Raw genomic sequence first — 27279 nt, forward strand, 5'->3', positions numbered from 1 at the left:
GAATTTGAGGGGAGATAGAAGGGGCCCGGGGTGGAAGGAACAGAAATGGAAATTAACCATTTACAAATAAGGTCCAAATAAAACGAAGATGATCACGTTGCTCTGAATCAGTGTGTGCTCATTTCTCAATGTGAGGCGCTTCAGAGTATCTGAGAAGTCTGGGCAGTGCGGGATCTCTGGATTTCCCCCAAGCCTCCTCCCTGTCTCCAAGGCCTGAGCTTGATGCTCAAGGGTGGCAGTGTCTGCAGAGCTGCCAGCTTGGGGGGGGGGGTGGCTCGGGAACTCCCAAGTGCTACTCTTAGCTTCACACCCCCAGGGACAGTGCCAAGGACTCTACGGGGATCCCCGAGATTAGACTAGCGAGCAGAAAAGAACCAACTCCCTTCCTCCCGCTCGGACAGGTCTTCTTGCAGCATCGCCCTTGATTCAGAGTTCCCTCCAGGGTCAGCAAGGACGAGCTAGACCGTTCCTGGGCAGGAAAGAGGGAGAGGGCGGGGCCATACAAGGATGACCCGGGGAGGGGTACCAAGGCACATAAACAAAGAAACTGAAGGTTCTGCTCCGGGTGGCCGAGGCGTGGGTGGCACGGCAAGTGGAAGCGCTGCACCCCGCCCCTGAGATAGCTCGGACACCATGAGCCGTTCACTGGGCTTCTCACGAGGTAGCCCGCGGGAGGGGTCGTCGCGAGCGCGCGCGGGGTCTCACGCGGCTCGAAATCTCAGCGCGCATGCTCCATTGGCCAACTCTCCGGGAGGGGCGGGAGACCCAGCGCTCAGTAGCCGGGGGGAGGAGCGCTCGCGCAGCCGCCCCTGACGGGAGCGGGCTCGGCCGCTACTGCAGCGCTCAGCGCCGGGCCCTGCCGGAGCCGGGACTAGCATGTGCGGCGCCTCTCGGGAGGCGGCGGCGGCGGCTCCTCTGCAGCAGCAGCAGCAGCAGCAGCGGCGGCCGCCATGGCCAAGGCCAGCGTGGAGCTCACCCGCGAGCTGCAAGGTACGAGGTTGCCTTCATCTCCGGACGCCCGGTCCGCGAGCATCCAGACCCAGTGCTTTCCTGCGGTACACCCCAGCCCGGCGCCTCCCGCCCCCTCACGCATCCTCGCTCTTAGGCAGTCCCTTCCTCTGCATCTCAGTCCCAGCTTTGCTTTCCGTGGAGCATCCTTCCCTGCTCCACTCGCCTCACCCTATCAGAACCTTCCTGTCCCGGAGCCGCCCGTCCCGCTCTTCGGTGACAGGTGCAGTTCCCTGGCGCTCTTGGGGGCTGACTCTCTGCGTTCTTGACCCACCCCTCCGCAAGGCAGCTAGTCTTCCTTCCCTCCGGAGAGTCCCAGCTTTCCCCTCACCCTCGCCGGGCGGGGCTAGGCGTTGGGAGCTGCCCCTGGTCCTGACTGCTGCTTATCTCAACACCCTCCCTCCTCTCGGCCCCGCCCCGGAACTGGCCCTGGAGAGGCCCCTGGGAGCCTGGCAGCGCCCAGGCCAGTGGGGCAAAGGAGGGAATCAGGGCACAGGCCCTGGACTGAAGCTAAAACCAAGAGCAGGGTTTCTGCGTCTCATCTCCCAGAACCCCAGTTCCAGCCTGCCCCCTTCTCATTACCCACCACTCAACACCTCCACACCTCTCTGGATCAGTGATTTTCAGACGTATCTCCTCTAATCCCCCCCACCAACGCAGCACTGCCACAACCCTGACCCTCAAAGGCAGGAGCATAGGCTAGCCTATGCAGAAAACAGGACGCTCAAGGATATTCAGAGCCCTGTTGCACTTTGGAGATCTCTCACACCTACGCATGCATTTAGAAGCACAATCATGAGATGTGTGTACACACATCTTACAGAAGCTGCACCTCCACCACATATATGCATACTCTGTCGTGCACGTGTAAGCGCGCGCACACGCACACACTCACACAGTGGGGTAACTGGATGGTTCTGTCAGAAGATTGTATGGGCTCATTGAAACATTAAATCCCTCTCTTACCCTACCCTCCACACACAAACTGTCTGGCACTCTGCCCCTTTCATATGCAAGCCAGCACTCATTCACACTCTCTGTCCCCACTAATGCCATATTCAGGTTCTCTGGCATCATCAGAAGAAAAACATACAGCCATAGTAAAAAGCAGATTCTCACGCTCAGACCACCTAGGATACAGTCAGGGGACATTCCCACCCCCACCCCAACCCCCCAGCCCACACACACACACACACACACTGACTCACTATGTGTATGTTGGTGTAGTGCATGCGTGGGAAAAATCCTTCACACCATCAGAAGTGTAAGATACATGCTCCCACAGACAGTGTCAGTCAGCAACCGTCCCCTGAGTCAGGGACACTGGGAGCCAGAGTTTCTCCTCACCGTCCTCCAGTAATAAAGTCATCCAGAAAAGAAGTCTCTGCCCCATGCCTCCCTATCCAGGGCCTGTTTGCCTCTATTTCTCACCTCTCATCTGCCCCTTTCTCTCTGGAGAGTGGGGTGGGGATCGGGGGGGGGGGGGGGTAAGAGAAGTTTTGAGCTGGTCCTACCCATCTGCAGACAGCATCCGGAGGTGCCTGAGCCAGGGGGCTGTGCTCCAGCAACATCGTGTGAAACTGGAGACAAAACCCAAGAAGTTTGAGGACCGAGTGCTGGTGAGAGCATTGGTCTTGGGGGAAGAAGAGATATTCAAGGGCAGCTGAGCTGTAGGGAGGTGGGCAAGAAAACAGCTGGAGATGGTGCTGAGGAGACAAAGTCTAAGGGTGAGGACAGAACCAGACCAGGCTGGTGCACAGGAGCTGAAGGTAGGACAGGAAGAATGTGGGGGGCACAGGGGGTCTTGGAGCAGAACTGAGGAGCTAAAAGATGGCAAAGGCACCGTGGCCCAAAAGGCTGCCCTAAGCTGTTGATGCTCTACGCTGCAGGCCCTGACCTCCTGGCGCCTCCACCTTTTCCCCCTTAAAGTTCCTGCCAAGGTAAGTTGGGCTAAGGAGTCGGGGGGGGGGGATGCCTGGCATGTTCCTGTCGTGTCTAGTGACAGGCCCTTTCCAGGAACTAAGCACCCCACCCATGCCCCACCAGGTGGAGAGCTCGTTCAATGTCCTGGAGATCCGTGCCTTCAACACACTCAGTCAGAACCAGGTGAGCCGCGGGGCTCAGGCCACCGCTGGGCCAATTAGAAGAAGGCGTGGATCTCTAAGGCTCTGCCACTCCCTCCCCCTCAGATCTTGGTAGAGACTGAGCGTGGTATGGTGAGCATGCGGCTGCCATCAGCTGAGAGTGTGGACCAGGTGACACGACATGTGAGCTCTGCCCTCTCCAAGGTCTGCCCTGGCCCTGGGTGAGTGGCAGATGAGGGGTCTCCCAAAGGGCTAGACTACAGGCAGAGTTCTCTCTCCTTCCTGTTGATCTGGGCTCCCAGGACCAGAATCCTCTCTCTGCTCTTCCCTGGAGACTCCCACACCATAATGCAGGGAGAACCGAGAACCTCTTTACCTCTCTCTCTGGAGTGATTTGTTCGTCTTCCAGGTGTTTGATCCGGCGTGGAAATGCAGACACCCCAGAGGGGCCCCGAGACACATCTCCCAACTCTGAAACTTCCACATCCACCACCCACAGCGTGTGTGGTGAGCAGGGGCAGACATGAGAACGTGGGTCTTGGCGCACCCTGCCCCCTATCCACAGCCCTCTGTGCATGGGTTTTGCCTGTCCTGAGGACCTCAGGCTCGAGGTTTATGGCTTGGAAGGAACCTAGGACACTAGCACTTGCAATGACCTTGACCATATCTGAATTCTAAGCCTATTTCCCATCCCCCTCACCACCCTGGAGCCAGCCCATCTCCTGCCCTGCAGGTGGCTTCTCGGAGACCTATGCTGCCCTGTGTGACTACAACGGACTGCACTGCCGTGAGGAGGTGCAATGGGTGCGTTGGGCAGGGACTTGGTAGGGAGTAGGTGGGGCCCAAAGGGAGGGGACGGAGGAGGGGCCCGAAGCGGATGTGAGCCACTCCCACCTCTCCAAGGATGTGGACACCATCTACCACGCTGAGGATAACCGAGAGTTCAATCTTTTGGATTTCAGCCACTTGGAGAGCCGGTAAGCAGATGGGCAGAAACTTAACCCCCAAATTCCCAGCCTTGGCCTTGCCCCTCTCAAGGTTCCCCCTTCTGGTCCGACCCACAGCCCCTGCCTTATCCCTGCAATTCCAACCACTTACCCCACTGCCATCCGCCCATCTAGCTTCCCCCCCCCCACCCATCCCATCCTTAGTCCCCTCATTCTTGCCCTGGTTCATCCTTTCTTGTCCTATCCAATGTCCCCAGAGATTTGGCCCTAATGGTGGCAGCCCTGGCCTACAACCAGTGGTTCACCAAACTCTACTGCAAAGACTTGAGACTGGTAAGAACTAGGACCCGGGGAAGGGGAAGTTGTGTTCTTCTTGGTTCCTGATTGCAGGACCCCTCTGTCCTCAGGGCTCAGAAGTGCTAGAACAGGTGCTACATACCCTCAGCAAGTCGGGGAGCATCGAAGAGCTGGTGCTGGACAATGCTGGCCTTAAGACGTGAGGCCAGGCTCCTCCGTGGGCAGTACTTTCTCCATATATATAGTCTTAGAGTCCCGGAACACTAGAGAACCTATGAGACCCTGGGCTGTTTCATCTAGCTCCTCACTTTATAGAGGACGCTGATGCTTAGACAGGCACAAAGCAAACTGGAAGTCAAAATGGGACTCAGATCTTAGTCCCTTATGTCCCAGCTCCTGACTTCTCCTCAGAACACACTTCATGTCCCACCAACTCCCAAGCAGGGTGGGCTGCTCCAATCTTAAGAACCCAAAGCTGGGCTTTGCCTCAGCATGCCATCCTGAAGTATGGAATGCCCATAGGTATGGAATACAAGATGCAGCCCCACCTTTTACTCCCACGAACTCCTGTGTGAAAATCTCCCTGGTCAGCCCCAAGTTGCTCCTCCACCTTGGGGTCCCCTGACAGGATAGCCCTAGTCAAACAGGCAGATAGGAGACGGGAGGGCAGCCAGGGGCTGGAGACCTGGGGCTCAGCTCAGGACAAATCCTTCCTCCCCTTCCCTGAAGGGACTTTGTCCAGAAGCTGGCCGGGGTGTTTGGGGAGAACGGGAGCTGTGTGCTGCATGCCCTCACTCTGTCCCACAACCCCATCGAGGACAAGGGTGAGCCCTAGCCCTGAATCCTATCCCCACTGCAATGCAGACCCTTATCCCAGCCCAGAGCCCAACCTAGGTTTGAATAGGGCCTTTGCAGCCTGAGGATTGCCCCAAGCCCAAGCACCTCCATCCTTGACCCCAGGCCTCCACCCAAATCTAGCCCCAGCCTGACCACACCATATGTACCCACTAACAGCCACTCACCAGCTCCTTTTCTCTCTCCACTCCCCAGGTTTCCTCAGTCTGAGCCAGCAGCTCCTCTGCTTCCCTACTGGCCTCACCAAACTGTGCCTGGCCAAGACTGCCATTTCCCCTCGAGGTACTCACACTAGGACCCCAGGCCTCTGACCCTTCCTGAATGCTGCCTGAGATGCTGAGCCCTAGAGGTGGACCCATTCGCTCACATACCATCCCAGGGACTGGGAGAGGGGAAAGAATGATACTGGGGCGTGGGGGGTGGAGCCTCATGGATTAACAGGATGAAGTGGGGATGGGGGCCAACCCAGCCCAGTGCCCGCTGTGCTCAGGGCTCCAGGCACTGGGCCAGACCTTCGGGGCCAACCCGGCCTTTGCCAGCTCCCTTCGATACCTGGACCTGAGCAAGAACCCTGGGCTGCTTGCCACAGATGAGGCCAATGTGAGTCCATGGAATGTAGCCTCAACCGTCTATAAACGCATGCTTGGGATTCATGGGAGTTTCTATCCCATGGCCCCTAAGGGTAGGGGGATGCTACCCACCTTTCCCTTCCTCTACCCTTTCTTCCCCAGGCCCTCTATAGTTTCCTGGCCCAGCCCAATGCCTTGGTACACCTGGATCTGTCAGGGACTGACTGTGCTGTGGACTTGGTGAGGGGTTGGGTGATGGAAGGAGCTGGACAGGGGGGTTTTAAAAAGTGGGGGTTGAGGGGGCCTTCCATCTCCCCCTCTCCCCCTGAGTACAGAGGTGGACAAAGCTACAAGGACGACTTCAGGTTTATAGTCTATACCGTGTGTGCTTCATTCAGATCACTAGACCATGCTGGCTTTACCTAAAAATAGACCCTCACTCCAGTCCTGGCACAGGGCTATGCCCACTAGCAGAAAATGCTAACTTGAGAAAATGCTCCTGGAAGCCAAGAGTGGCCCTGTTTTACCAATACTGCCTGTGAGTCTCCCGGTAGCCCTGCCTTCCATAGAAGAGCAAACTGGATCTTGAAGAAACTGAATGAGCATTCTCCATGGAGGTCTCAGAGAGAGAAATGCCAGGGACTTGACAGGGATAGGAAGGGTCTCACGCTCTCCCCAGGTCTGTTAAGGTCCACTGTGTCTCTCCACAGCTTCTGGGCGCCCTCCTTCATGGCTGTTGCTCCCACCTCACCTACCTCAACCTGGCTCGAAACAGCTGCTCCCACAGGTGGGGGAGAGGGGGCAGGGAGGAAGAAGTAATGCGTGTCCACAGCCCTTCCATACTGACTCCCGAGGTCTCCACAGGAAGGGCCGGGAGGCCTCGCCAGCCTTCAAGCAATTCTTCAGCAGCGCCTACACCCTGAGCCATGTCAACCTGTCAGCCACAAGGCTACCCCTGGAGGCCCTCAGGTTGGGTGGGTGAAGAGTTGGAGGATGCCCAAGGGAGCCATGGAAGTGCGAGGGAGGGGTAAAGTGGGCCTACTGACCTTCCTACTGCAGGGCACTCCTTCAGGGCCTCTCCCTCAACAGTCACCTCAGCGATCTGCACCTGGACCTTAGCAGCTGTGAGGTGAGCTCTGCTCCTATTTCCTAGACGTCGTCCCAGTGTCCCCCAGTCAAGACTTAGCTCTGAGTTGCCACCCCATCTCTCTCCTCTCTCTCTCTCTCTGTCTCTCTCCCTCACACAAACACACACACATACGGAGTAAGAAGCAGAAAGAGGACAGCTATCTGGCCTGACCACACCCCTTTCCCTCTCAAACTGGCCAAGTTCAGACTCCAGAATCTCTCTGCCCCTAAAGCTTTGGGTGGCAGATACCAGGCTTGCCCAGCAGAGGGCAGGAGCAAGCTGTCTTCAGAGCAGCTTCTTTTGGCGGAGGGAGGGGAAACCCCTAGGGATGGATACTGTGCAAAGGTGTCTCCCTGATTTTACACCCAAGACCTGGTACGACTTTAAGTCCTACTGGTATAATATCTAAGGACTAATCATGCTCATCCCCTACCTCATCCTTCACCCCCCCACCCCGTTCCCTGTCCCTCCAGCTCCGCTCAGCAGGAGCCCAGGCCTTGCAGGAGCAGCTGGGGGCCGTCACCTGTATAGGCAGCCTAGATCTGTCTGACAATGGTGAGTAAGACTCCTTGAGCACTGGGGTGAAGCCCTGAGGAGCCCTCTGTTGGCCTTGGGCCTCACGGCCAGGACTCTCCCGTCTGCTGAACAGGGTTTGACTCAGACCTCCTGACACTGGTGCCTGCACTTGGCAAGAACAAATCCCTCAAGCACCTGTTCCTGGGAAAGAACTTCAATGTCAAGGCCAAGTGAGCCCCATTCTGTGCCCACAGACCCTGCTCCATCACCCATCACTCCCCATGGCTGGCTGTGTTCCCCCCGGCCCCCTCCCCTCCCGGTGGCTTCCTGGGTTCCCTCTGGCCACCTCTCTCTTTCTCTAATAGCATGTCCCTGTCCCCCTCCCCTCCTCCTCTGACCCCATCTCCCTGCAGGACTCTGGAAGAGATCCTTCACAAGCTGGTGCAGTTGATCCAGGAAGAGGACTGTGTGAGTGACCAGGCCTGGGAGGGAGCTCGGGTGGGTGGTGGTGAAGACTGAGCCTAACTTCCTTTTGCCCACTCAGTCCCTGCAGTCGCTGTCCGTGGCGGACTCCAGGCTGAAGCTTCGCACCAGCATCCTCATCAATGCCCTGGGCAGCAACACCTGCCTGGCCAAGGTGGATCTGAGTGGCAACGGCATGGAGGACATCGGGGCCAAGATGCTGTCGAAGGCACTGCAGATAAACTCTTCCCTCAGGTGAGGCCCACGTCTCCATCCTTCCACCTAGATCCCCAACCCACTGACATATGCACATGTTTCCCCCCTTGGCCCCCATGCCCTCCTCTTCTGGAACTGTGACTCTGTCAGGGAAAAGGGGGATGCAAGAAGGTTACCCCTCTGGCTTTTACCGAGGACCCAAAGGGAGTGCTAACAACTGTTGTTCACCCTCCCCCAGAACTATCCTATGGGACCGGAACAATACATCTGCTCTGGGCTTCCTGGACATTGCAAGGGCCCTGGAGAGGTGAGTGAACCAGCACTGTATCCTGATACAGGCCCCAGCCCCTCTGTTCCAGGACGAGAATTAAATGACCCTAGGTACATCCCAGTTCCCAGACCTATAGGATAGGGAAATAATGAGCAAGTGGAGGCTGGGGAAGGCTCCCCTCTTTACCTCCACCCCCCAACTCTACTACCGTTTCACAGCAACCACACCCTGCGCTTCATGTCCTTCCCCGTGAGTGACATCTCTCAAGCCTACCGCAGTGCCCCTGAGCGCACCGAGGACGTATGGCAGAAGGTGAAGCGCCGTGTTGTAAGCAGTGAAGACAGCAAGGGGCAGAGGCAGCCGCACCCTCAGCCCTGACCCTTCCCGCTCCATCATCTCCAGATCCAGTGGTGCCTGGTGAGAAACAACCACTCCCAGACATGCCCCCAGGAGCAAGCCTTCAGGCTGCAGCAGGGCCTGGTGACCAGCAGCGCCGAGCAAGTAAACATTTCCCTCCCAGGAGCATGGGGCATGCAGGGTACAGATGCCACGTGCTGGAAGCACACGGATGGGCATCACGTGGTGCCCCAAACTGGACTGAGCAAAAAGACACTCTGATTATGAGCCCCCAAATATACACAGGCAAATAGCAGTCAAGGGGTAGCCCCAGCCCAGGGGTACAGAGGACTCCTGGGGCTCAACTAGGTATTCAGGAAGGGCATTCCGAGGAAAGAAGCAATGCAGAGATACCACCACTGTGAGTGCTGGCAACGTGGCCCGCAGGGTCTGACCTGAGACCCCTGCCACTCCTGCCACTGTGCTCTAGATGCTGCAGCGGCTGTGTGGACGAGTGCAGGAGGAGGTACGAGCCCTGAGACTGTGTCCCCTGGAGCCTGTGCAAGATGAGCTGCTCTATGCCCGGGACCTCATCAAGGACGCCAAGAACTCCCGGGCGGTGAGTCCTCCACAGCCCCACCCTCCCCTGTAGTCTGAAAAGCCAAGAAGGTCACCCAGTTCTGGTGACAGACTGGGAATATCTAAGCACTGCTCTGTGAACCTGTTCCTCCTAGCCTGGGGGCCTAGTGGGGCCTTGATTCTGACCTCTTCCTTTCCAGCTGTTTCCCAGCCTCTATGAGCTGGGCCACGTGCTGGCCAACGATGGACCTGTGCGTCAGAGACTGGAGTCGGTAGCCAGTGAGGTATCCAAAGCTGTGGACAAAGAGCTTCAGGCAAGTTCTGGGAGAGGAAGGAGACCATTGGTGGGAACCCAAGGTTGACTAAAGCTGAAGTCAGGGCAACGGGTCAGAGGGCACGAAGGAAATAGAGTTTAGGCTCCCCCAGACTCCCCTGTGCCTGCAACAAGATAGACTTAGAATTATTTTTTCTGTTAGCTGACATCTTGGATCCTGACTTCCAACCCCTTCCTTTCTCAGATTCTGATATCTGGGCTGACTCTCCTCTGTCAGGATGGTAGGGTGGAAGGGCACTGACCAAGGCAGAAAACCCTGTGTCTCCAAGGTTCTGGGACTAACGGCTGTGTGACCTTAGCTAGGTCCCCCCGTCTCCTCCTGGGGAACTAGATAAAGGACTAAAGACTTGCACGGTGCTCCTAGGCCTGATCTCTCCCTGCCTTCCTCCTCCTTAGGTGATTCTGGAGTCCATGGTCAGCCTCACACAGGAGTTATGCCCTGTGGCCATGCGGGTGGCAGAAGGGCACAACAAGATGCTGAGCAATGTAGCAGAACGTGTCACTGTGCCCCGGAACTTCATCCGAGGAGCGCTGCTGGAGCAGGCGGGACAAGACATTCAGAACAAGCTGGAGTGAGAGGCAGAGGGTGGCAGTGGGATGAGGCTGGATTTGGCCCAGAGCACTTAGGCAGTTTGGAGCTCTCCGTGATGAATAATGAATGGATAGCCCTTCCATTTCAAGGGACAGATCTTTAACTGTGCAGCCATGCTATTTAGGGTCTGATTGGTGCTTGCCCTAGAAACCTGGGTACTGAGATGGGTACCCAGGCATAAGGGGTCAGGGGTTCCTGAGAGTAGGTATCTACTCCCATGACCTACACATATACCAGGAATTACCTCCTAAAAGCAAAACACAGCCTCCTCAGAGGCATAGACAAAGAAAAGTATGTAAGACAGGAGTATAAAGATGTTCCCTTCTTCCTAATTGTCACCACCTCTCATCTGGGTGTAGGCACCACCACTCACTAAAGCAAGGGAGAAATAAGCAGCCCAAGGCTTGTCAGCTCCCAGTTTACCTAGCTCGGTGCCACTGGAGCGCCTGACCTGGAGCCTCCTTGTTCCTGCTCCTCCTTGAGTTCCTCTTTGTCCACACACACCTCGGCCAAAATGATCACTCTCTGGGTCCGGCACATACGTTTGTAGAGATATGGCTGTACCGGACCCAAGGTGCAGCCAACAGCAGCTATGCTCTCTGTAGGCAGCCAGGCCAGCTGGCCCATTCTCAGACATCTGGGGAAAGGAGGGGTGGAGGCCCAGGGGTCAGGCAATAAGTAGCTGAACAGCCCCACTTATACCTACAGTGAGGTGAAGCTCTCCGTGGTCACCTACTTGACCAACTCCATAGTGGATGAGATCCTGCAGGAGCTGTACCACTCCCACAAGAGCTTGGTAAACATTCCGAGCCCAGATGGACTCAGGCCTTCCCTCTACCCTGTGCCATCCTATCTCCCCTGGCTCTTCTCCTCCAGAATCAGGAGAGTGGGCAGGTTCTTCGGGATTCTGTATTAATGCCTGTCATTCTTCAGGCCCGGCACCTGACCCAGTTAAGGACACTGTCAGATCCACCAGGAGGGGCGAGCCAAGGGCAAGATGCATCTTCTCGAGGCAGAGGCAGGAACCACGACCATGAGGAAACCGACGATGAACTCGGGACCAACATCGTGAGCCTGTCTTCCCTCTGCCCTTTCACCTGAGTCCTCTCCCTGAACCTGCGCAATGTCTCCCCTCACTTCCCTGAACTCACTCCACCTCACTCTGCTCAGCCTCTCCTCTTCCCTCATTCCAGATCCTCAGCCACCTGAGGCAGGGTGGAGTCTAAGGCAAAGACTTCCAGGGGAAGGGGTGAGAGAGGTCAGACGAAGGTACCCACTTTTTGTCTCCATTTCCACAGGACACGATGGCCATCAAGAAACAGAAACGCTGCCGGAAGATCCGGCCAGTGTCTGCCTTCATCAGTGAGTCTACAGCCTCTAGAAAATGCCATGGTTCTCAACCTGTGGATCGCAACCTGTTTAGGGAGGAGGGTCAAACAACCCTTTAAAGGGGTCACCTAAGACCATTTGAAAACACAGGTGTTCGCAATATGATTCACAACAGTGACAAAATTACAATTGTGAAATAGCGATGAAAGTAATTTGATGATACGGGGTCACAACATGAACTGTCTCAAAGGGTCGCAGCGTTAGGAAGGCTGAGAACCACGGCTCTAAAGCCTCCCACATTCTACCTCTCCCCAGGCCTAGTCCCCTTTCTTTTCTCTGCCTCTCCATCCTGACTCTCCTGTTAGTCTTGGAACACATTGCATCCACAGGCGGGAGCCCTCAGGACATGGAAAGCCAGCTGGGGAGCCTGGGCATTCCTCCTGGCTGGTTCTCGGGACTTGGAGGCAGCCAGTCCACAGCAAGTGGCTCCTGGGAAGGTCTATCCGAGCTACCTACTCACGGCTATAAACTAAGACATCAAACACAAGGGAGACCTCGGCCTCCCAGGACCACCCCACCAGGACCTGGCCGGCCCAGTGTAAGTCCCAAAGACCTGACAGAAGCAGCTTCCCATGGCAATGCCAGAGCCAGGTCTCTAAGCTTTAGGACCCAGATTGGCAAGAGCCAGAAAATACTTAATAAGAAATCTATCTTGTGTGTGTTTGGTGGCATGAACTTACAGTCACAGCTACTCAGGGGGCTGAGGCAGGAGGCTCACTTGAGCCCATAAGTTCACAATCAGCCTGGACAATGTAGTGAGACATTCCTCCCCATCTGAAAAGGGGGAGGATGCGGAAGGAAGGAAGGAAGGAAGGAAGGAAGGAAGGAAGGAAGGAAGGAAGGAAGGAAGGAAAAGGGGAAGAGGGATAAATCTATCTTGCCATGTAGTGGCTGTGACATTGAAAATATCTTGTTGTGCTGAAGTCTAAACTTTCCTGGGGCCAAGTCCAAGGAGGAAGATCCTGGGAAGATCTGAGAGGTGGGACTTCCTGCACCTGACTTTCCTTCCAGCAGGTACCAGTACCTGGGCCTCGGCAGGAGAACGGGATGGCAACCCGCCTCGATGAGGGGCTGGAGGACTTCTTCAGCAGAAGGGTCATGGATGAAAGCTCCAGGTATGAGGCCCACTCCCCACCCTCAGCAAACCACAGGCTCAGTGAGGGATCCTTTGTCCTCCAACAACCGCATCCCCTAACTGGTCTCTCTGGGAAATGTCCCTGTATTCTCATCCTGACCTCACCCATCCTCACGCTCCCAGGCCTCGGAATCCCCTCCGGATGGCTGAAGAAATATGGAGCCAGCATTTATTGCTGGCTGAGGTCTGGGGTTAGGAACAGATCAGGGGTGACAGGCACCGGGTGGAGTGCCCTTTTGCAATATGAGACCCTGAGTGGTCTCTCTCACTGTTGGCAGATTCCCCTGGGACTGGACATAAGTGATGTCATTTGGGGAAGCTGAAAGAAGGAATTATGGGAGGGGATCTAGGAAAATAGAGTCACTTTGGGTTCAAGAAGCCACTGATGGTTTATGACAGAGAAAGTTAGGACAGCGTTCCCTACCGAGTGCCAAGCCGCAGTACAGGAGAGACTAAATGGAGAGGGATCGGGATAATTGTTACACTTAGAGCAGACCAGCACCAGCTCCACTTTAAGCCCTGCTTCTGGCACTTGTCACCAACCCACCCCAACTCTGCCCAGCTATCCCCGGACTCTGAGGACCATGCGGCCTGGCCTCTCAGAACCACCACTGCCTCCACTCCAGAAGAAGAGGCGACGAGGCCTGTTTCACTTCCGCCGGCCTCGGAGCTTCAAGGGGGACAGGGGACCAGGGTCGCCTACGGCTGGACTCCTCCTCCCTCCGCCCCCACCTCCACCGCCAACTCAGGAGAGCCCTCCCAGTCCAGACCCCCCAAGCCTTGGCAATAACTCATCTCCTTGTTGGAGCCCAGAGGAGGAGAGCAGCCTTCTTCCTGGATTCGGAGGAGCCCGGGGGTCTACCTTCTGCAGGAAGATGGTAAGCCAGACAGAAGTGCCAGTCTCCCCTTCTGGCCCACACATGGCCCACTCTGTGAATACAACCCACCCGTCATGTGAGAACATTGGTAATTTAGATTCCCTTTTCTTGAGGATGATTCAGAACATGGTGCATACAATGAAGAAGATGTTGGAAGGGTTCCCCCTAGAGTCAAGGCAGGGCTTCCCCCAGAGCTGGGTCTCACGGGGCATCAGACCTCCCACAACGCCCCTCTGTCTAGAAAGCCTCTTGTGTCTTTAACAAGAAACTTTGTTCTAGGGTCCAGAGAGGTTGGAGCCAGGGGAGGCAGCCCCAGCCCCTGGGACAATGCAGCAACCCAGGGTACATGGTGTTGCCCTTCCTGGCTTGGGGAGAACCAAAGGCTGGAGCTTTGATGGAAAACGAGAGGTGAGGGGTCCTGGGGTGGCAATGTAGGGTCCTGTGAGTTCCTTCCAGCACCTCACTTCCCTCATCCCTGTGGTCAGTAGACAAGGCGGATTCTTTCCATGTTGTTCACACTGAACCCAGGGCTCACTTTACCTATTAGAATTGTGTTTCCCAACCTGTGGGTCGCGACCCCTTACACAGGGGCCATATATCAGATACCCTGAATATCAGATATTTACGTTATGATTCATAACAGTAACGAAATTACAGCTATGAAGTAGCAACAAGAATAATTTTTATGGTTGGGGGTCACCACAACAGTATTAAAGGGTCACAGCATTAGGAAGGATGAGAACCACTGTATTAGAACTCGTAAAACAGAGGATAGAGTCATAAAAATACTTGCTTTTAGAATCCTGTTTCCCAAACTTCTGTGGCTTGTGTTACAGCCTTTGCGACTGACTTTTGCCTTATTCGTGAGCACCTGGTTAAAATTTCACTGCATTTTTATTTAAATCAGCCCACTTTTTCAAATTTAGTCTGGACCTAACCATGATCCTCTTTAAAATCACAGGCATTTTGTAAGATCCATGTTCTCCTGCAGCACAGACACTCAGATAGCAGTGTGTTCATTGGCGCAAACCTTCTTATGCCCCCAACGTGATATGGGTGCTGAGCTTTGAAAGCAAAGTCTGAGTACCTAGGAACTCATAACCTATGACTGACAGGAGCGTCTATGGCCAGCGCCTCTTTCAGCTGCTGTCTCCATGTGAAGGAGACTTTTCTCACAACCTGACTCAGATGTCCTTTTAGGGCTCAGGCCCAGACCAGGAGGACAGTACCCAGGCTTGGCAGACACGGCGTTCTTCAGATGATGCAGGTGATGTTGGCTGACCTCGCTCCTTTAGTCCCTCTCTCTTCAGTGCCTCCTAATTCTCCCATCTCTTCTCCCCTTCTGCTTCCCATCCCCTCCCCGACTCCAGGACCTGGAGCCTGGAAGCCACCCCCACCCCCACAAAGCTCCAAGCCGACCTTCAGCGCTATGCGCCGGGCAGAGGCCACGTGGCACATAGGTATGTAAAGCCCTTTCTTGGCCAACAGTGCTGAAAGTTCAAAGAGCCAAAAACCATGCACCCACCCACAGACACCAGCACTGCAACCAAGGGGAGGCAGTAGGAAGTCAACACCGTGAACATGTTTAAAAATATTTAGCGAACCATCCAAAAAAAAAAAGACTAACAACCTAATCTAATCCAAATCCAGACTCTGCAAAGCACAGGTAGCATCAGCGGGGTTAAGCGGATGTGAGGAAGGCTTTGTGGATGCTTCTAAAGAATTCTCTGAGACAGGTGGCTGGCTCCCCTGGCCGCTGTCAACAGGGATGTCCTCTATAAATGAGGCCTTGCTGGGAGAGAGGGCAAGCTAACACTGCCACCCTGCTTCCCAGCCTGTCCTCAGAGTCCTTAGGGATGCCCTAAAGCAGAAGCAGTGCCTCTGCTCGGAGGCCAGAGTCTTGCGCACTAGTGCCACTCAGCCACCGTGACCTCAGGCCGTCACTTACTTTCTAACTTCAGGATCAGGAGCCGGGGAAGGGAATTACTGTGAGTGTCACATTTCCCCCTTCTGAGTCCAGAGGACCTGAATTCAGCCTAAGAAGGCACTAAAGAAAAGCTAGATGGCCCAGCCTCAGCTCAGGGTCCTAAAGGCCTGGGATACAGCTCCTGCCTGGCAGTATCAACACAGACCCAATCTCCCTGGAGACCCAGCCCCCTCCCTCCTCCACCCCTACTCCTAGGCTAGGGCCCAAAGATAAAGGATAAACAAGCAGGCAAGTCTGGTTTGAGGACTCCCTACACCCCGTTGTTGCATCCTGTTCCTTTCTGTTCTGTCCCCTCCTTCTCCTGTAGTGCTGGCATAAGGCTTGCCAGTACCCATATGCCTATCCCATCCTCTGCCCACTGTTGGAGGCAGCTTTACTCATTTTCCATCTCTGGCACCGACTAGATGAAGCATTCAAAGCAGGGCCTCATCCTTCCTTTAGTAAACCATGGTAGCCAGGTCCTGTGTTGCGTACTCAGAGACAAACAGCATCTGGCAGGTGTTCCTTCTGTGCTCATGTGGCTTAGAGTCCCAGACGAGTGTAAGAGGGCATCTTACCCCAGTCAGACTTGAGGACAGTGCTGAAAGTGCCAAGCTGCAGCCTTGGCAGGTCCCTGGGTCACTGCAGCCCCGAGGAGGCAGCTGCGCCTTTGGAACCAGGAGTTCTTCTATTCTGACTCTGCTCCAGTAGGAAAAGGACTGAGCCCTGTTGGCCCTGGGCAACCCTGGGACATGGGAGAATAAAAGAGGACATGGAAAGCAGAGATGCTGGAGCAAAAGAGTTTAGATAGGGCAAGTCCTAGCCTTGCAAGGCATCATGGGAAAAGTAACAGGATGGCTCTGGACAAATGCCTTTTCTGTAGCTTCTCACATCTTCCCTTTCCCAGCTGAAGAGAGTGCTCCCAACCCCAGCTGCCAGAGCCCTAGCCCAGCTTCCCAGGATGGAGAGGAAGAAAAGGAGGGAGCCTCATTCCCAGAGAGGGCAGTCCCCGCTAGGAATGCCAAGGTGAAGGATGGAAGATGGATGGGGAGGGTATTTTGAAGGGGTTAAGATTCTAAAAGGCCTGGGAATGTCAGGCTGAAAGCCAGTCGTCGGTGAGGAGGCTCCTTTGAAGGAATCAGAGACTAACTGACCCAGCATCTTTACTCTGTTATCTACAGGACCCCCCCATAGGTCCACGTCCCCCTAAGCCAGTGGCTGTGCCCAGGGGCCGCCGGGCCCCCCAGGTGCCAGGAGGCAGAGAAGAGCCTGAGCCTGGCAGTGCTACCCCAGGAGTCAGCAAGCCCCGGCTGAGACTGGGCTCACAGCAAGACCAAGAGGAACCGGAAGTGCAAGGTCTGCCACCCTACCTGATGGGGGCTTGGGAGAACACTGGGGGTTTAGGCCCCCACATCAGATCTCCTTCCAAGGCATGAAACCGGAATAAGCAACAACCAGGAGTCAAAGCCCGGATGAGTACCCGACTGGTGAGGCCCCCTGTGTGCCAGGCTTGCTATGACTCCTTTCAGGGCCTTCGGATCTGGGGCGCCGAACAGCCCCCCTGAAACCCAAGAGAACAAGGCGAGCACAGTCCTGTGACAAGCTGGAGCCTGATCGAAGACGGCCCCCTGACCCTACAGGTGCCTGTGGTGAGACAACAGGTCCCCTTCCCACTGGTCCCTTCGATCCCCAGCACTGGGTGGCTGGCTCTCTTTGCCCAGGAAACAGGGTTCCCTGGATTTATCCCCAGCAGGAACCAGTGAACCAGGAACGGACTGACCGCCACTGACTGCCCTCCCCAGCCTTCCTCGACATGTGCCTCAGAAGGACTCAGGCCCTCAGCCCCTGCTCCCTCAGCCCTGGCCAGCCCTTGTCCTACAGGGCAACACACTGAGTAGGCCTAGGGGAGCAGGAGTGGGGCCTGGAAGGGAGGGAGCAACCTGAAGCAGGGAGGCCCTCACACCTGCCTTGCCTCACCTCTGTAGAGAGCTTGGGGCAGAGGCTGTCTCTTCCCCTGGGGGAGGGTAGATCTCTGCCCCTCCGTGCCCAGGGGTTCTCTGCCACTTGTATAGAATAATAATAAAAAAGAATCACTGTCTGTTTCTATTCTCTATAACATTGCACAAGCCCCCAGGGTTGGCCTCAGCAGAAGGCAGTGAGGAACAGCTCACATATGTGGGGCTGGGGCTCCCAGAGGAGAGGAGGAAATAGCAGGCCTGATGACGAAGAGTGGCAAGTGGCCGGTTCTGTGCAGGGCAAGCCTGTAAAGGGGGCTGCTGTGACAGAAAGCAACATCGTGTCTTTCTGGCTTTGGGGATCGCGGTGGGATTAGAAGACCCCAGTCAGTGTACCAGAGAAGACTGGGAAGCTTGTGTGCATCTGTGTGTACATGTGTGCACCTGTGTTCACACCTATGTTCACTAACATTAAATGCTGTATTATCATATAGGTACCCTTTTTAATGTTATTGTTATATGTATTTATTTCTGTGTATGCATATGAGCACATGTGTGTCACAGATTTCACGGGGAGGTCAGAGGACAACTTGTGGGAATCAGTTCTCTCCTTCTAATGTGTGGGTCCCCAGGATCAAACTCAGGTCCTCGGACTTAGTGACAATAGCCTTTTCCTGCTGAGCCATCCTCAGTCCTTCTTTAGATACTCTTTTCACATGTATCAGTGTTTGGCGTGTATGTATGTATGTATGTTTGCAGGCATGCATGCATGCCTGGCACCTGTGGAGGCTAAAAGAGGGCATCAGATCCCCCTGAAACTGAAGCTAGGTATGCTGTAAGTCACAGTAGGGGTGCTGGAAATCCAACCCCGGATTCCTACAAGAGCAACAAGTGCTCAGAACCACTGAGATGTCTCTCCAGCCCCATAGATATAACTTTTTTAAATTCCTTTATTTTATGTGTATGGGTGTTGTGCCTCTGTGTGTCTGTGCACCGTGTGTATGCAGTGCCCACAGAGGCAAAAAGAGGGCTTTGGAGTCCCTAGGACTGAAGTTACAAGTGGTTGTGAATTGCTATGTAGGTTCTGGGAATAGAACCCGGGTCCTTTGGAAGAGCAATCAGTGTTAAAGAACTACTGAACCCTCTCTCCATCCCCACCTGTGGACACTCTTAATAATCAAAAATCTCAACAATAGAGTAGCTTATAGTGAACAGGTCTCTATGACATGAAAAGAAAATACAATACGTTAACGATTTCTGGTGCGTCCTGACAAATATGATTTTGAAAATCAGAACTGCCTCCAGCACCTTCTGGAAGCCTTCCCCCACTCACCCAGATTGAACTTCCTTCCCTCATTATGCCTCCTTTTCGCCCGGAGCATAATTGTGTGTGTCATACTTAACTGCATCTCATATCATCCTAACATGTCTGTGTAGGTCCCTCTATCTCATATCCATCTGCCTGCTTGGGAACAGGAGCTACGTCTTAACTACCTGACTAGCCCCAGTGCCTGGCACAGTCTCCAGCACTCGGGAGGTAGTTCATAAATGGTTTCTACCTTAATAAATGAGCAGCTTAGGGAACAGAGATTGAAGGTGTCCCTGTGAACGCGGCTGAGTGCTCCTCCAATCGCCACGCCCAAATGTCTCCCCACACGGCTAATAGCAGCCCAGAAACTGCTCACTTCCCCTGACCTCACGGAGAATGACTACTTCTGTTGCCTTATGCTTTGTACCTGGCCCAGCCCCTCCCATAAGGATGTGACCATAACGTACATTGTGGCCCTAGGAACATGCCTTGGAAGTCAGTCTTTCAGTAAATGCACTCCGTGTGCGACCCTGCCCTCCAAGACTGAAAGAATGAAAACCTGTCCAATGCAATCATGTGCACATTCTGTCTTTCCCTAAGAAAGGGTAACTCGGGGACTGGATGTTTTCCCTGAGGTTCAGTGTGGGGCATGTGGTTTTTAAGGAGCATGCGGATATCAACATTCTGTTGTATCCAGGTTGGTGAGAGTAGGTGTCTGTGTGTATGTCACAAGTACAGCCCAGGGTTCTTTTATGTGTAGCTACAAATATCCTTAACAAGTATGATGCTGTGTGAACGTGCTATGAGAGTGTGCTTCCCACGGTGCATCACTGGGACAGAACTGTCATGGTGTCACTGTGAATTTATGTGCTGGCGCCTGTGCGTGTCAAGCTATGTGTGAGTCGTGGGTGCATGTGTCGCCATCCTTCCTCTGTGTGGCTGTGTGTGCATGTCCCCCTGCAATGTGTGTGTGTCTCTGTGATGCTGGGTGTGGGTGTGATGTGAAGGAGATGTGTGTCACTGTGTCTGTGGGGGTCCTGCCTTGGGTCTGCCCCCAGCCCGCCCTCCTTCCCTAGTTCTGTGGCTCCCTCCCAAGCACTGTCCCTGCCCCTCCCCTCTTCTCCCTCCCAATCAGTCTGTGCAGGGGGGGAGCTGGTGCTGCGGCCCCCCTCCTCCCCATCCAGGCCCCATAAATAGCAGCAGAGCCGGAGCCGGAGCCGGAGCCAGCGGCTGGAGCAGCAAGGAAGTCAGGGGCAGGGCTGGAGAGCTGGAGAGAAGAGACCCCAACTAAGAGCCCAGGTGAGCCCACCCTTCCTCCCTAATCCAGGCTGAGCCGTCCCTTCCCCGGCTCCGTCTCCACAACAACATCTCCTGCAGCTGTCAGAGAAGTCACCAGCCAGCCCTAGCTGGTCCCCTCTCCACCACATGCCCCTGCCTACCTTAAGACAGCCACATTAACTGAGAGACTTGTGGCTGGAAGACAGAAAGCACCCCAAGCCCAGACCCTCCCTCCGGTATCTAGAAAGATATGTCATCGGGAAGCTGGTATCCAGCCAGGGACTGGTCCCTGTTCTGACAGAGCTACAAGACTGTCACACCCTCCTGGAGATGGACACAGGACAGAGGGGGACAGACAGAGGGTGGGGCACTCGGGCACACCAGTGGACACTCACTCAGGAAGCAATGGCATGGATCTGAGAACTTCACCCTGAGATCTGGACAGGCACAGATAGATGGGATGGACCAGCCATGAACTCGGGTCAGCAGACCCCCGTTTGCTGCTGACTGAGGCTTGGTGACTCTGCCGGGGGAGGGTGGTGCGCATGCATCCCACGGGCAGCATGGTGGGGGCCATGGCGCCCCCAAAACCCTGTCGCTAAGAGACGGTGCCTGTGTTGCCAAGAAGTGTGAGAACAGGGAGGGGGGAAGACTGCAGGCTCATCAAGCGCCTGGGGAGCTCACGGCAGAGCCCCAGTCCTGACTCTCACTCCCCAAGCCCACCACCCCTCCTTTTCCATCAGCCACCCATACAATGAGTCGGGGGGCGCTAAGACAGTGGGTACTGTTGGGCACAAACTGCTTCCACTGATAATCTGGTTCCTGTCCACGGCAGACTTCTTCCCTAAGGCCCATCCTCTTCAGACCTCCAGGGACCTCCCCACCCCCTTGCCCCACCCCCTTGCCCCACTTTGGTTCCCTAGTGCCAAGACTGAGTGCTGCACTGGCTCATCCACCAGTCGGGAAACAGCCGAAGGTGCTGAGACAGCAGGAGGCATAAATCAATCGATGGCCTAGGAGCCAAGACTGCCAGGAACCCACTTCTATCCCAGCCCTCCAGTCTGTTCCAGCCCCATCCATGACACCTAGGCTGGCAGAGTGACAGAGGCACAGGGCTCTGGACTCCTCATCTTTGCTGTTCAGAGCTTCAGGGAAGTCAAGCAGAGGGCAGGGGAAGTGGGCTGCCCTTAGGACCCCAGGACCTCAGGAAGAAGAGCAACGGATAGGTCCAGGACCCCCAAGAGACAAACTCCTCCTCTCCATGTCCAGGCTGTCTGTTCCGTCCACACGGTCATGTCGGACCCTGAGATGGCATGGGTGCCTGAGCCCCCAGCCATGACCCTGGGGGCCTCGCGAGTGGAGCTGCGGGTGTCCTGCCACGGCCTCCTGGATCGAGACACACTCACCAAGCCGCATCCCTGTGTGCTGCTCAAGCTGTTCTCCGATGAGCAGTGGGTAGAGGTGCGGGCAGCTAACCTTGTTAAACCCAAGAAGGAGGGAGGGTGAGTGGGCAATGGGAGCCTCATGGGAGATGTGAGGATTCCAAAGGACCTTCTCTAGCCTTGTGGATAACCTTGAATGTAAGTGTGCCATCATTACAAACCCAAACTTTTAGGCCAGAGACTTACAGAGCCCCCCAAAGGGCTGAGGTCTAGTAGTCCAGCAGTACCCCAAATTCAGAAGTCAGCTAAGAAAGACAGGAGCTGGTTGACAGGGACAAAAGGACCAAGGCAAGTCCACGTGGCCAGGGAAGCACAGGGAAGGCACAAGTGGCCTTGGTTCCCAGAGGGTCCTATCCCTCCCGCTACAGGTGGAGCGTACAGAAGTGCTCCGCTCCTGTTCAAGTCCCGTCTTCTCCCGGGTGCTGGCCCTTGAATACTTTTTTGAAGAGAAGCAGCCTTTGCAATTCCATGTGTTTGATGCAGAGGATGGAGCCACCAGCCCCAGCAGTGACACCTTCCTTGGCTCTACAGAGTGCACCTTGGGCCAGGTCTGCACCCCAGTTCAGTCCCTACCTCACCATCAGCTTCTGCCTCTGGAAGCCACACTAAGAGAAAGGAACTCCGAAGCTAGTTCTGAAGCATGTGCACCCTTGGACAATATTCTTTAATGTACTTCTTCCATCTGGTGGGGGGGGGGTGGCAGGTTATTCTCATAGTGCTCCTTTTGTTATTGTTACTGTTGTTGTTGTTGTATTTGGTGCTGGGGATTGAACCCATGGCTAAACTACACTCTCCCCTCCCAGCACCTCTCTTTAGGCTGCTGTAGAAACTGAATCCACACTAGTCCAATCAAAGGGTCAACATCCTGGACACTCTGTGGGCATTTCTTTCCCGCCCTCACACCCTTGTCCAGGGCAGATGCATGCCTTACAGCCAGGCTCCCCCTCCACCTCTGTCTTTAGATTGTCTCACAAACCAAGGTCACTAAACCATTACTGCTGAAGAATGGGAAGACTGCGGGCAAGTCTACAATCACGGTAGGCAAAGCCACTGTGCTCACCACTGGGCCAAGGCCAATGTCCCCATATAGACATCCACTGTGACACTGGGCTTACAGCCACCTTCATTTATGGGAAGCCTATATGGCAGCCCTTCTGGTGGGGAGAAAATCCTTAATACCGTGTCCCCTTTTACAGATCGTAGCCGAAGAGGTATCAGGTACCAACGACTACGTGCAACTCACCTTCAGAGCCCACAAGCTGGACAACAAGGTTGGAACCCCGGAGTGCAGGCATCCATGCCCCATTAGAGAGCCACGGGCATCCCACTAGACAGATTCCAGGGTCCCGAGCCAATTCTCTTCTCAGCGTTACTCCCTCCCCACCCTCCTTGTAGACTTCATGAACTCTTTCCCCTGCACCTCCAGGATCTGTTCAGCAAGTCTGACCCTTTCATGGAGATCTATAAGACCAATGGAGACCAGAGTGACCAGCTGGTCTGGAGGACTGAGGTGGGTGCACAGGGCTATGGGATGGAGGTGGGCAGATTTTGGTAAAGACATTCATACAGGAAGTGACAAGATCCCTCCTGCCTCTCCAAGGTGGTAAAAAACAACCTGAACCCCAGCTGGGAGCCATTCCGTCTGTCCTTGCATTCTCTGTGCAGTTGTGACATCCATCGGCCTCTCAAGGTAAAGCCCCCTTGGAGCACCCAGTCTGCTGTCCGAGACCCTCCCCAAGATACTGCAAACCTCCTCCCTCTCCCTCCTATGATAAGCACCGCAGCGTGTCTCTGCCGGATAAATAACAGCTCACAGCTCAGAGTTCAGCTTCCCACAGAAGTGCCTTTATCTGAGGCCAAACTCCCTGCCAGAAATTGAGCTAAAGAATGACTTTTAGCAGGTGGCTTCTGCTTGGTTGAGGACCTCTGTTTGGGCCTAGACACTGTGAGGCCCCTACTACCTTAAGTCAGGAACCTTTGGGGCCACTACAGAGCGCCCCTAAACTGCTTCTTCCCTCTTCCCTCAGTTCCTGGTGTATGATTATGACTCCAGTGGGAAGCATGACTTCATCGGCGAGTTCACCAGCACATTCCAGGAAATGCAGGAAGGAACAGCAAACCCTGGGCAAGAGGTGCCAAAGACCCCATGGGAAAATCTTGAAGGGGGTTGGTTGCTGACCACATGGCTGTAGGTGACTGCAGACAGAGAGGGTGGAAAATGCCCAGGCTTGGCACAAGGACAGGGTCATGAGTGTCTTGCCTTGGAAGCATCTGCAGGAAAGGGCCAGAAGGTCTACTTGATGGACGTCTGACTTTGCGGTGTGGGGTGGGTCTAGATGCAGTGGGATTGTATCAACCCCAAATACCGGGACAAGAAGAAGAACTACAAGAGCTCGGGGATGGTTGTTCTGGCTCAGTGCACAGTAAGTCACAGTTCACAACTCAAGCACCCATGCCCTTCCTTCCTTCTTAATTTTAAAAAACTTTCCATTTATTTATTGGGAGTGTGCTTGTGTGGACACATCGGTACCACTGAGCCCATGTGGAGGGCAAAGAACAACTTTTGGGAGTCAGCCCCCCCACCCTTTGCACCATGTCTGTCCTGGGGATCAAACCCAGGTCTTCAAGCTGGGTAACAAGTACCTTTACCTATGGAGCCTTCTCTCCAACCATTTATTACTTGCATTTATGTATTTGTTCTGTGTCTGTCTGTTTGTCTGTCTGTCTGTCTGTCTGTCCCTCCCTTGCTTTAAAGACTTGCTCTGAGAACTGGGAACCTTTGTCCCATCCCCATCCTCAGCTGCAACCTTTAAAACCCTAGTCCCCCACCCCCGCCCCACTTTCCCCATGAAGCCTTGCCAAAGCTTCCACCCAAAAGGACCCTCTCACCTACCTCATTATCCCTGCCCCTCTGCCAGGTGGAAAAAGTGCACACTTTCCTGGATTACATCATGGGTGGCTGCCAGATCAGCTTCACAGTAAGCCCCCACCCCGGGTGGCAGAGGGATGGCATAAGAAAAAGGGAGGGCCCAAATCCATGCAAACGAAGGAAGCCAGAGTCTCCCTGCCCTTAATAACTGGGCATCTGGTGTACCTTGCATCCAACACCCCACTCAGCTATGAGGCTGCCCGTGGGCCCCCCTAGATTCACCCTGGTTCTCTTACACATTCTAACTCTGGCCTAGCCTGTCTGTTGGTTCTCATGGCTGCAGCATGACCCTTCCCCACCTTCCCCCAGGTGGCCATCGACTTCACTGCCTCCAATGGGGACCCAAGGAGCAGCCAATCCCTGCACTGCCTCAGCCCCCGACAGCCCAATCACTACCTGCAGGCCCTGCGCACAGTGGGAGGCATCTGCCAGGACTATGACAGGTAACAGGAAGGGGGCAAGGTGTGGATCAGGAAGGGAGGCCTTGCCCAGGACCTTCACAGCTTTCTCCTCTCTACAGTGATAAGCGGTTCCCAGCTTTCGGCTTTGGAGCTCGAATTCCCCCAAACTTTGAGGTAGGCTGGGTACAAGAGACAGGAAGATGGCAGGGGAGACAGAAAGGAGATGCTCCTTCACTGCCTTGCCTCACTCTTACAGGTGTCCCATGACTTTGCCATTAACTTTGACCCAGAAAATCCTGAATGTGAAGGTAAGCTGGGGGAAGTTACATCACCCTGCGCCACTACAGATGCTTGTGACCTCCTCAGGACCACAGACTCTACCCCTGCACACTCAGCTCCCAGACCCATCCCTTCCTCCCATCCAAAGCCTGTCTTCATTTGGGAAGAGGGCTTTGACCCGGCATCACGCCCACCTACCTCTCCTGGCCCCAAGGACCATCTGACTCTCTCTCTCTCTCTCTCTCTCTCTCTCTCTCTCTCTCTCTCTCTCTCTCTCTCTCTCTCTCTCTCTGCTTAGTGAGGAGCTGGGAGCCACTCTGCTGTGCCTGGGGCCCCTACTGACTCTGCCAGCTTCACCTCTTTTCTTTGCCTACAGAGATCTCAGGGGTTATCGCCTCCTACCGCCGTTGCTTGCCTCAGATCCAGCTCTATGGTCCTACCAACGTGGCCCCCATCATCAACCGCGTGGCTGAGCCAGCCCAGCGGGAGCAGAGCACTGGCCAAGCCACGGTGAGGAAGCAAAACAGATAAGCAGGTGCTGCCCTGCAGGGTCAGGACCTGCGTTTGGAAAGAGCATCGGAGCCCTTTCCTACAGAATCAAGCCGTATTTCCCTTCTGCTCACCCCCAGAAGTACTCGGTACTGCTGGTGCTCACTGACGGTGTGGTGAGTGACATGGCCGAGACCCGAGCGGCCATTGTGCGAGCCTCCCGCCTGCCCATGTCTATCATTATTGTGGGTGTGGGCAATGCTGACTTCTCTGACATGAGGCTGCTGGATGGAGATGATGGTCCCCTGCGTTGCCCAAAAGGGGTACCTGCAGCCCGTGACATCGTCCAGTTTGTGCCCTTCAGGGACTTCAAGGATGTGAGTATTTGGTACTCTCCTCCAGTGAGAAAGGGCTTCTCAGCAATTCATGCCCCCCAAATCTGTCTTTCTATTTTACTTTTCTTTTTTTTTCTTTTTCCTTTTTTTGTTGTTTAGTTTTAGTTTTGTTGTTTTTCAAGACAGGGTTTCTCTGTGTAACAGTCCTTGCTGTCCTGGAACTCATTCTGTAGACCAGGCTGGCTTCAACTCAAACCTACAGAGGTCTGCCTGTCTCTGCCTCCCAAATGCTGGGATTAATGGCATGCGCCGCCACCACCTGGCCCAAATCAGTCTTTCTCGTCCTCTTGATGTCCTTTGAAGATCATTAGCATCCAGCACGCCACTCTGAAGCCCCACCAGTCGCTCATTTGACTCAGCTGCTCCCACTCTCCGGCCCCTAACCAATCTCCTTCCCTCCGCAGGCTGCTCCCTCTGCCCTGGCTAAGTGTGTCCTGGCAGAGGTACCACGGCAGGTGGTAGAGTACTATGCCAGCCAAGGGATCAGTCCAGGAGCTCCCAGACCCTCCACGCCGGCTGTGAGCCCCAGTCCCAGCCCGTGATTGCCTCTCCACAAGCCAACACCCCCTCATTCCTTCAGTAAGTTCTTGGGGATCAAAAGGGAGGATGCAAAATGGGTCTGAAGAGGCACCTCTGAATGACCCATCTTGGCTGCTGTGGCTGGCATAATGCTTTTGACTATCCTGCGCCTCTCAGGTGCCTGTGCTGACCCTTGTGACTCTGGTGACCAGTGTCTCTGCCTCCTGGACCAGTGGTGCCCTGTGAGTCTTGGAAGTGAGTGGTGGACCCTGCTGCCATCTCTTCAAGCCCCATACCCCTCAACTCTGTGGACCCTCAATAACTTCCTTCAGTGATTGTGGCTTTATGGGTGTTAATAAAGGGATCTACCCCAGTATTCCAGCCTCAGATGCTCGTTAGAGAGTCCATCACTCCCACATATACCATAGAAAAGGGGGCCCAATCTCCTTCCAAATCTGAGCCAGAGCTCCCCAAGCATGCTGTTGTCTCTGCAACCCCCAACTGTGTGCCAGTGGGATCTAAGGAGCCCCTATTCTCACCTCCCAAGCCCAGGGGGTCTAAGCACCATGGGCGTTAATTGTAGGAGATGGGGGAGGGTAATGAGGGGCTGTCAAGAGGGCAGGCTGATGCTTTCTTAGATCTGTCTCCAGAGAGGCCCCGCTGAGTACCCCAGGGGCTGAGCCCCAGCCCCCACACAGCTGCAGGGCAGGCCCTGGAGGG

General features: G+C 54.9%; 2 protein-coding genes across 10 annotated transcripts; both read left to right on the top strand.

Annotated features, from left to right (window-relative positions):
- Positions 1 to 807: 807 nt before the first annotated feature.
- On the top strand, positions 808 to 17661 carry Carmil3 (capping protein regulator and myosin 1 linker 3). Of its 9 annotated transcripts, none has more exons than XM_075949256.1 (40): positions 808 to 990; positions 2533 to 2627; positions 2898 to 2948; positions 3055 to 3114; positions 3198 to 3313; positions 3502 to 3599; positions 3826 to 3896; positions 3996 to 4069; positions 4297 to 4372; positions 4447 to 4535; positions 5066 to 5160; positions 5387 to 5473; positions 5682 to 5791; positions 5923 to 6000; positions 6471 to 6547; positions 6625 to 6729; positions 6820 to 6889; positions 7363 to 7444; positions 7539 to 7635; positions 7819 to 7873; positions 7950 to 8122; positions 8322 to 8390; positions 8573 to 8666; positions 8757 to 8855; positions 9181 to 9309; positions 9470 to 9583; positions 10000 to 10175; positions 10904 to 10991; positions 11129 to 11263; positions 11494 to 11557; positions 11914 to 12122; positions 12596 to 12699; positions 13282 to 13597; positions 13877 to 14005; positions 14798 to 14864; positions 14968 to 15057; positions 16471 to 16589; positions 16745 to 16919; positions 17093 to 17212; positions 17314 to 17661. In XM_075949256.1, the coding sequence occupies exons 1-40, from the start codon at positions 951 to 953 to the stop codon at positions 17340 to 17342; spliced, it is 4125 nt and encodes a 1374-aa protein (XP_075805371.1). In that variant the 5' UTR covers positions 808 to 950; the 3' UTR covers positions 17343 to 17661. The 9 variants fall into 9 exon arrangements, with proteins under 9 accessions (XP_075805371.1, XP_075805373.1, XP_075805376.1 ...); XM_075949258.1 differs by having other exon boundaries at positions 17317 to 17661; XM_075949261.1 differs by having other exon boundaries at positions 17093 to 17203.
- Positions 17662 to 19508: 1847 nt separating this feature from the next.
- On the top strand, positions 19509 to 26946 carry Cpne6 (copine 6). The gene is made up of 17 exons (XM_075949027.1): positions 19509 to 20126; positions 21375 to 21566; positions 21916 to 22095; positions 22510 to 22584; positions 22744 to 22818; positions 22974 to 23057; positions 23148 to 23237; positions 23575 to 23679; positions 23884 to 23970; positions 24466 to 24525; positions 24786 to 24919; positions 24997 to 25051; positions 25134 to 25185; positions 25533 to 25666; positions 25786 to 26022; positions 26445 to 26619; positions 26737 to 26946. The coding sequence occupies exons 2-16, from the start codon at positions 21399 to 21401 to the stop codon at positions 26580 to 26582; spliced, it is 1674 nt and encodes a 557-aa protein (XP_075805142.1). The 5' UTR covers positions 19509 to 20126; positions 21375 to 21398; the 3' UTR covers positions 26583 to 26619; positions 26737 to 26946.
- The last annotated feature ends 333 nt before the right edge of the window (positions 26947 to 27279 follow it).

The sequence above is a fragment of the Microtus pennsylvanicus genome, chromosome 15 (genome assembly GCF_037038515.1).
Source record: "Microtus pennsylvanicus isolate mMicPen1 chromosome 15, mMicPen1.hap1, whole genome shotgun sequence".
NCBI classification, from domain to species: domain Eukaryota; kingdom Metazoa; phylum Chordata; class Mammalia; order Rodentia; family Cricetidae; genus Microtus; species Microtus pennsylvanicus.

Excerpts from the sequence above, each read along its gene's own strand:
- Carmil3 (XM_075949256.1), top strand. The coding sequence starts at position 951 with ATGGCCAAGGCCAGCGTGGAGCTCACCCGCGAGCTGCAAG. Across the intron at positions 7,874-7,949 it reads TGATCCAGGAAGAGGACTGT|TCCCTGCAGTCGCTGTCCGT; the intron begins GTGAGTGACCAG and ends TTGCCCACTCAG. Across the intron at positions 16,920-17,092 it reads AGAGGAACCGGAAGTGCAAG|GGCCTTCGGATCTGGGGCGC; the intron begins GTCTGCCACCCT and ends GACTCCTTTCAG.
- Cpne6 (XM_075949027.1), top strand. The coding sequence starts at position 21,399 with ATGTCGGACCCTGAGATGGCATGGGTGCCTGAGCCCCCAGCCATGACC. Across the intron at positions 23,058-23,147 it reads AGCTGGTCTGGAGGACTGAG|GTGGTAAAAAACAACCTGAA; the intron begins GTGGGTGCACAG and ends TGCCTCTCCAAG. Across the intron at positions 24,920-24,996 it reads ATCTGCCAGGACTATGACAG|TGATAAGCGGTTCCCAGCTT; the intron begins GTAACAGGAAGG and ends TCCTCTCTACAG.